This window comes from Neodiprion lecontei, chromosome 3 (genome assembly GCF_021901455.1).
Source record: "Neodiprion lecontei isolate iyNeoLeco1 chromosome 3, iyNeoLeco1.1, whole genome shotgun sequence".
Classification (NCBI taxonomy): Eukaryota; Metazoa; Arthropoda; class Insecta; order Hymenoptera; family Diprionidae; genus Neodiprion; species Neodiprion lecontei.
The window spans coordinates 1374172-1382422 of NC_060262.1; the positions used below are offsets into that span (position 1 = coordinate 1374172).

General features: G+C 39.7%; 2 protein-coding genes across 2 annotated transcripts; both read left to right on the forward strand.

Moving 5' to 3' along the window:
* The first annotated feature begins 278 nt into the window (after positions 1–278).
* Positions 279–2668, forward strand: LOC124293352. The gene is made up of 5 exons (XM_046733967.1): positions 279–758; positions 906–1360; positions 1438–1876; positions 1980–2277; positions 2390–2668. Exons 1-5 carry the CDS (start codon positions 653–655, stop codon positions 2655–2657), a joined length of 1566 nt encoding a protein of 521 aa, XP_046589923.1. The 5' UTR covers positions 279–652; the 3' UTR covers positions 2658–2668.
* A 2214-nt stretch (positions 2669–4882) lies between these two features.
* On the forward strand, positions 4883–7189 carry LOC124293353. Its single transcript, XM_046733973.1, has 4 exons — positions 4883–5025; positions 5104–5542; positions 5650–5947; positions 6060–7189. The coding sequence occupies exons 1-4, from the start codon at positions 4903–4905 to the stop codon at positions 6325–6327; spliced, it is 1128 nt and encodes a 375-aa protein (XP_046589929.1). The 5' UTR covers positions 4883–4902; the 3' UTR covers positions 6328–7189.
* Positions 7190–8251: the final 1062 nt, after the last annotated feature.

The following is an 8251-nucleotide window of genomic DNA, read 5'->3' on the forward strand; positions in this document are numbered from 1 at the left end:
AAACGGTGCTGTTGATACTCTCGAGTTTACGAAGTACATTTATATTACACAGGCCGATATACTTCTATCCCTTTATTATCAGTTTACTTTATACTTCATCGCTTACGAAATTCGGCTCGTGTTTCGTGTATGAATGTTTCATAATCTGCAAATATGCATAGCACGATTTCGGGAGTGTTTATTCGCGATCAACGTTTTTTGTACCTAAAAATGCCTCATTTAGGTTTATACCTGCAGATAAAATGCAGCTCGGTGCGATATTTCTACTGGCCGCATTACCCGGGCTCTTGACGACAGCAAAGATTCTCTCACGAGACGAGGAAGCCGATTCATGGTCCACCGCTGTTAGAACTTCTATCGATTACCTTCAATTCAATCTCGTTTTCCGTTTAACGTAACACTACATACGCAAACGTTCCAGGTCAATATCATCGATGTATGCTTCGCGACGTCAAAGACTCAAACAAGTATTTTGCTATCGGAAAATCTACCAATTGAGATATATCGTCAAGTTTACGAGAGCTTCAAATACAGCGTCTTTACTGTAAGAAGGAAAGACCGCGGCCTTGTTCGACTCGAATCGCTGGCGGAAATTATACTCAAACACTACGATTATTATCTAAAAACACAAGGAAAGCCGAACGCAGTTGTGATGTACGTAGAGCGGATGGATGATCTCGAATCAATATTGAATAACATGAAGTTCTCCGCGTGGAGAACTTGGAAGAACAGGATACGTTACCTCATCATTGTGCCAAGTATTTGAAATATGCGTTTATGTAATTACTATTTTGTGGTTTTCATGCTTCATTAATTATTATTGAATCAGCCGATTCTAATCCTTATAATCCATGGATGTGTGCTTCTTTTCTGAAACAAATGATTTTGTAACGCGTCATTCACAGGGACCTTGTGCCACGCGGAAAACGCTGATCAAATGTTCAGAGTTATTTGGAGCTACTGGATCCTTAACGCGATAATACTTTGCTCCTCCGATCATACTAAAGATTTGACCAAAAACGAATTGTACACTTACAATCCGTACTCATCGGATCACTCGCAACTGTGGAAAACGGTTATTCAAGAAACTGTCCAAGTTTTTACACAGCCAAAAAATTTCAGTCACTCCTGGTACGTCTTCAGGGAAGACTTAATCGACATCAAGTCTCCGAAAGACTGCGATAGCTTGTTTTTCGACAAAACTCTGAACCTCGACAATTACCTTTTACCAATAAACATGTTCGTGATTCGTCCTGACCTATACGTCGATCAGAAGAAATCTGGCGTAGGGAAATATACGGGGCTGCATGGTTTGACTCTTCAGACACTCGCGAAAAAGTTGAGATTCAACGTGGATGAGGTAACTTTTGGACTTGAAATTTCCCGAGCCAGCACGATAGCAGTAGATTGAAATGGATGTTTGATTTACCTTTCAAGACTTGCAACGACGACACTGACAAGCTCGGACAATTAATTCAAAACGGCTCGTACACCGGGGAATTGAAAAATGCGTTTTACGGCCTATCAAATATACTAACCGGCAGTCATCTTATGGCGGATTTCCCCGGTCTGGAAATGACCTATCCTTACATATCGAGTCAAGCATGTTTTGCATCTCGTTATGCTGACCTGTACCCTTCGTGGACAAACATTTTTGTCGCTAAAGTGATATGGATCGGACTTGGGCTCATCACGCTACTCGTGACCGTCGTTCTGTACCTGCATAACAAGTCGCTGGGAATGATAGCTGCGTTTCTGGACGCGGAGCGATTTATTGTTGGTAATTCAATAATCCGATTGCCAAAATCTATCAAATACAGATTCACTTTCGGATCGATATTTCTCGCCTTTCTGGTTCTCGACGGAATATTCAAAGGTAAATATTACACTTTATCAAGCTTTGTCAGAGTCGTATTCGAGAACAACCGACAGCTTGAAGAGTTTCTAAACATCATATGATTTTTCATGTTGCGTTATAGGTCGTTTCGTATCAACTTTGGCAAGCGATCGCCGATATCCAAATCTACACACGCTTGAGCAGGTCAAAGCGGAAGGCGTTCATCTCTACGGTTACGAGTTTTTTATGAATTGGATCGACGATCCCGTTTTGAAAAAACGTTTCCACGGCATCGTTCTTGAAAAGTGTCTTGAAATGATAGCACGTGATGGTAAGCAGCGAGCCTGCTTAGCTCATTGCTCAACGTTACCATCAGTGTTTCCGAATTCCTCGATGCTGGTTCACAAAGCTTTAATTCCAGTCATCGACAATTACGCAGTGTAAGCATCTAATTTTGTTGTAATTCTCAACTGAGCAGATACGGAAAAACTACGTTATCAAAACGTATTAATCGCTAAATACCGCATTACTTTTGTTTCATACTGATTGAAGCTTCATCTCGACGCTAAATTGGCCCATGATGGACCGTTGGAACTTTGACATTCAAAAACTGCTCGAGGCTGGTATCATAAATAAATGGCATTCAGACGTTTTATTGGAAATAGAAATAAAATCATGGAAAACGAAGAGGGCGGCTGTTCAGCCGTACTCCAAAAAAATCCAGCTTAACAGTTTGCTCTCAGCTTTCATAATATTACTTTTTGGCCTTGTGACTGCTCTCCTCACTCTCGTCTGGGAGATACGTGAACGACGAAGATGAAGTGACCGGAGAGTTTCAGCAGCTGATATTATATAACAATAAATACTCGCAGGGATGTTCAAAAATTTCTGACACATTCTAAAGTTTCATTTGGAATTGGTTTGTATACATATAAATTTTCTTGGTGCATAAGAATAAGAATGATATTGTACTTTAACCGTAAGTTGTAGATTTTCTATCGGATGATCCGCAGTAGGTCAAACTTTTCACGGTATCGGTGGCTTGTCTCTCTGCTTACATGCGAAACGGATACCAACAATAATTGCTTGAAACATTGTATAATTCGATGATTTTTACGGTAATAACAAATAGATATCAACTCACGAATTTAGTATGTTGCACACTGCAGAAATGAATAAAGAGCGAGTGAATGAAGATTTTTTAAATTATCCTTTTTTTCCTGATACTTTTTACAGGAAATTCATTTAACATACAGACGACAAACGAAAATCTTCGGTGACCTTCAGTACTTTTAACATTTTCAATCTCTGTCATTGAAAAAACCTTTAGTGAGTGATTTACCCAATCTTCTCTACACTAAATTCCTGCGGCAATCGAACACGGTTAGGGCTAATACACCAGAAAACATAGGAAGTTTAATTCATCGAACTTATGCTATATAGACACAATTCTAAAACGATCATATTTTTCAATTGAGTATTTGCTTGTGACTATATATCGTTTAATTAAACGTCGAATATATGTTCGGCTGAATGTTAGTTTTATTACGTCCTCGCGTTCAATTTCCTGGCTGATCGATTGCCTTGTTTCGTCAACACGCTAAAATTACTCAGGTGATCATTGTATCTAGTGTCCCAAACGTCGCCTGTTACAAAGATTTACTCTTATTTCATAAATTAGTTGCTCTCTTGCAGGCACCGGCAATGAAGTGATCACTATGCCTGGAAAAATGCAAAATTCAACCTGTGGTTATTATTCCATCGATACCGTAGAATAATCATATCGTTATTTATTCTTACCTTCGTGAAATATCATAAGCACGCTGTCGAACGGCGTTGTTGATACTCTCGAGTTTCCGATGTACAATTATCTTACACAGGCTGATATATTTAATTCATTTTATTGTTAGTTTACCCTATAATTTATCGCTTACGAAACTCGGCGCGTGTTTCATGTATGAATGTTTGATAATCTGCAAATGTTCACAGCACGATTTGTCGAGCGTTTATTCGCGAACACCGTTTTTTGTATCGAAACATGTTACACTTTGTTTCATACTTGCAAACAAAATGCAGCTCGATGCGATATTTCTTCTCGCCGCATTACCCGGGCTCTTGACGACAGCAAAGATTCTCTCACGAGACGAGGAAGCCGATTCATGGTCCACCGCTGTTAGAACTTCTATCGATTACCTTCAATTCAATCTCGTTTTCCGTTTAACGTAACACTACATACGCAAAATTTCCAGGTCAATATCATCGATGTATGCTTCGCGACGTCAGAGACTCAAAAAAGTATTTTGCTATCGGAAAATCTACCAATTGAGATATATCGTCAAGTTTGCGAGAGCTTGAAATACAGCGTCTTTACTGTAAGAAGGAAAGACCGCGGCTTTGTTCGACTCGAATCGCTGCCGGAAATTATACTCAAACACTACGATCATTATCTAAAAACACAAGGAAAGCCGAACGCAGTTGTGATGTACGTAGAGCGGATGGATGATCTCGAATCAATATTGAATAACATGAAGTTCTCCGCGTGGAGAACTTGGAAGAACAGGATACGTTACCTCATCATTGTGCCAAGTATTTGAAATATGCGTTTATGTAATTACTATTTTGTGGTTTTCATGCTTCATTAATTATTATTGAATCAGCCGATTCTAATCCTTATAATCCATGGATGTGTGCTTCTTTTCTGAAACAAATGATTTTGTAACGCGTCATTCACAGGGACCTTGTGCCACGCGGAAAACGCTGATCAAATGTTCAGAGTTATTTGGAGCTACTGGATCCTTAACGCGATAATACTTTGCTCCTCCGATCATACTGAAGATTTGACCAAAAACGAATTGTACACTTACAATCCGTACTCATCGGATCACTCGCAACTGTGGAAAACGGTTATTCAAGAAACTGTCCAAGTTTTTACACAGCCAACAAATTTCAGTCACTCCTGGTACGTCTTCAGGGAAGACTTAATCGACATCAAGTCTCCGAAAGACTGCGATAGCTTGTTTTTCGACTAAACTCTGAACCTCGACAATTACCTTTTACCAATAAACATGTTCGTGATTCGTCCTGAACTATTCGTCGACCAGAAGAAATCTGGGGTAGAGAAATATACGGGGCTGCAAGGTTTGCCTCTTCAGACACTCGCGGAAAACTTGAGATTTAACGTGGTTGAGGTAATTTTTGAACTTGAAATTCGTCAAGGCAGCACAATATATCACGATTTGAAATGAATATTGAATATATTTTTCAAGGTTTGCAACGACGACATTGACCCGTATGGGCAATTACTTGAAAATGGCTCGTACACCGGAGAATTGAAAAATGCGTTCCACGGACTGTCGAACGTACTAACCGGCGGTCATCTTATGGAGGAGTTTCCTGGCATGGAAATGGCCTATCCTCACGTAACGGATGCAACATGTTTTGCATCTCGTTTCGGTGACCCATACCCTCTGTGGACAAACATTTTTGTAGCCAAAGAGATCTGGATTGGACTTGGGCTCATCACGCTACTCGTGACCGTCGTTCTCTACCTGCATAACAAGTCACTGGGAATGATGGCTGCGTTTTTGGATGCGGAGCGACTTGTTGTTGGTAATTCAATAATTCGATTACCTGAGACCATCAAATACAGATTCACCTTTGGATCAATTTTTCTCGCCTTCCTGGTTCTCGACGAAGTATTCAGAGGTAAATATTACATTTTATCAAGCTCGTTCACAGTGATTTTTTGAGACAATGAACTGCTTAAAGGGCTTCTAAACAACATGGGATTCATCGATCATGTTGCGTTCTAGGTCGTTTTGTATCAACTTTAGCAAGTGGACACCGATATCCAAACCTGGATACGCTGGACCAAGTCAAGGAACAAGGGGTGGATATCTACGGCCACGGCTCTTTTCTAAATTGGTTCGACGATCCCGTTTTGAGGAAAGCATTCCATAGTGTCATCGCTGAAAAGTGTCTCGAAATGATAGCACTTGACGGCAAGCAGCGAGCCTGCTTAGCTCATTGCTTAACGTTACCATCCGTAATACCGAACTCCACCGTGACGATTCACAAAGCTGCAATTCCGGTCAAAGAAAATTACGCAGTGTAAGCTTGGAATTTTATTTCATTTATTACCTGAATGGATGTAAAAAAAATGCGTCATCAGATCTCAATAATCTCTAACCGTTGTATTATCTTTGTCTCATCCTGATTGAAGCTTTGTTTCAACGCTAAATTGGCCCCTGATAGACCGTTGGAACTTTGAGATGCAAAAACTGGTCGAGGCTGGTTTCATGAAGAAATGGCGCTCAGACGACAGGCTGGGTGTGGAAATGGAATCATGGAAAATCAAGAAAGCGGCTAATCAGCAGTACTTCAGACCAATCCAGCTGAACACTTTGCATTCAGCTTTCGTGATATTATTTTTCGGCCTTGTCACTGCTCTCTTCACTTTTCTCTGCGAGATGAAAGAACGACGGAGATGAAGTGGCTGGTGGATTACAGAAGGTGATAGGGAAGAAGAATAAATACTTGGAATAAAGCTGAAAAATTTATGCTCCACGAAACGGGTGTAGCGAGAAATTAATTATTTTTTTATTATTTCCTTCTTATTTTCTCAGCTGTTGATTGTCCGATGCCCGAGATATCTTTCTTAGCTTTCTCAGGGTCCAATTAGCCTACTAAACTGTATTTAATCGATTCGCAAAGCATGAAATTCTCGCTCTATAGATGAAGAAAAAAATGAGCCTACGAATTAATTTGGATTTTTTCAATTCGCATTTGGACATGTTCGTATAACACCAGAATTGAATCTTCGATGCTCTATATCGACGTAATCTAGCGGGATTATTCAATTGCGCGCAGTCTCGGGTCGTTGCAAACAACAACTCAAAACTTACGACCGGAATACACAAAATTTGCGTTAAATTTTTGGAAGGATATGAGAACAATCATAAGTTCATAGCTACAAAAGTTCGGTCTAAGTTCAGTACAGTATATTTCATTTATATTGATTCTGGTACGAGTCTTCGGGTGTCTGTGTGTAGTGATTATATGAGTTGACAAATAGAATTGCAGTGAAAAACAAAAAGAACTGCAAGAATATGTCAAAAGTAAAAACTAGATATCTGATAATTACATCAGAAAATAGGTCTGAAGTATGCGTTGCCTCTAGCAAAATGTGAACAATATTATATCGGATAGTTTTTATTGAAATTTTAAGTTATAGCTTATGTTTGAGACAACGTGCAAGTGGAACACACCTCTGCAGAAAACTGTGTGTTATTGTATTGTCACAATGTTATGTAACCTGACAGAAAATTTATAAAATAAACAATATTCTTCATATTTCCTTCGTATTTCCTCAGCTCTTGCTCCTTTGGTGTTCGATATATTTTCCCCGTTTTCTGGAGTCCACTCCGTTTGCGAAGAATCATGTGATTCAATTGTGAAACAAATGATTATTGGCCCGAAAGTGGAAAACCGTTTAATACGTTTCGTGACTATTTCAAAGATTTTGGAAAGTACAAGATTAACTATATGATGCGGCTTGTCGACGTACATTTGCAAGAATATGAGATAGATTAAAATGAGTCATGAAAAGGTCATACAAATCAAATCTGAGACCAAAAATTTTCGCCTCAAAAAATGAAGAAAAAGTAGGGCTAACCCCTTTGCATTTTTAGCGAAAATTTTCGCGATTCTGAAAAGTGCTGGAATAAATTCTTTCTGGCACTATTCCGACGTAATTTTGCGAGAGAAATCGATTGGGCGCAGTCCCAATACGCTGCGATCAACTGATCAAAAGTAAGAGCCGAAAAACGAGAACCTGCGTTTTCGACATTTTTCAGCAGGTCCTTTTTCCTTCGTAATTTCTCTCCTGTTGATCCCACGCCTTTTTCGCTGCGTTTTCTGAGTTCCCGGGGGTCCAATTTGTCAGGAGAGGGTCATTCAAATCGAATCTGAGACCAAAAGTTTTTTGCCCGAAAAAAAAGTAAGGCTAACCCCTTTGTATTTTTGGCGAAAATTTTCGCGATTCTGAAAAGTGCTGGAATAAATTCTTTCTGGCACTATTCCGACGTAATTTTGCGAGAGAAATCGATTGGGCGCAGTCCCAATACGCTGCGATCAACTGATCAAAAGTTAGAGCCGAAAAACGAGAACCTGCGTTTTCGACATTTTTCAGCAGGTCCTTTTTCCTTCGTAATTTCTCTCCTGTTGATCCCACGCCTTTTTCGCTGCGTTTTCTGAGTTCCTGGGGGTCCAATTAGTCAGGAGAGGGTCATTCAAATCGAATCTGAGACCGAAAGTTTTTTGCCCGAAAAAAAAGTAAGGCTAACCCCTTTGTATTTTTGGCGAAAATTTTCGCGATTCTGAAAAGTGCTGGAATAAATTCTTTCTGGCACTATT

What these genes read in the sequence shown, in the direction of transcription:
- LOC124293353 (XM_046733973.1), top strand. Translation starts at nt 4,903, where the DNA reads ATGTTCGTGATTCGTCCTGAACTATTCGTCGACCAGAAGAAATCTGGG. An exon ending in TGAGATTTAACGTGGTTGAG is followed by an intron (nt 5,026 to 5,103) that starts GTAATTTTTGAA and finishes ATATTTTTCAAG; the next exon opens with GTTTGCAACGACGACATTGA. An exon ending in TCTCGACGAAGTATTCAGAG is followed by an intron (nt 5,543 to 5,649) that starts GTAAATATTACA and finishes GTTGCGTTCTAG; the next exon opens with GTCGTTTTGTATCAACTTTA.
- LOC124293352 (XM_046733967.1), top strand. Translation starts at nt 653, where the DNA reads ATGTACGTAGAGCGGATGGATGATCTCGAATCAATATTGAATAACATG. An exon ending in TGAGATTCAACGTGGATGAG is followed by an intron (nt 1,361 to 1,437) that starts GTAACTTTTGGA and finishes TTACCTTTCAAG; the next exon opens with ACTTGCAACGACGACACTGA. An exon ending in TCTCGACGGAATATTCAAAG is followed by an intron (nt 1,877 to 1,979) that starts GTAAATATTACA and finishes GTTGCGTTATAG; the next exon opens with GTCGTTTCGTATCAACTTTG.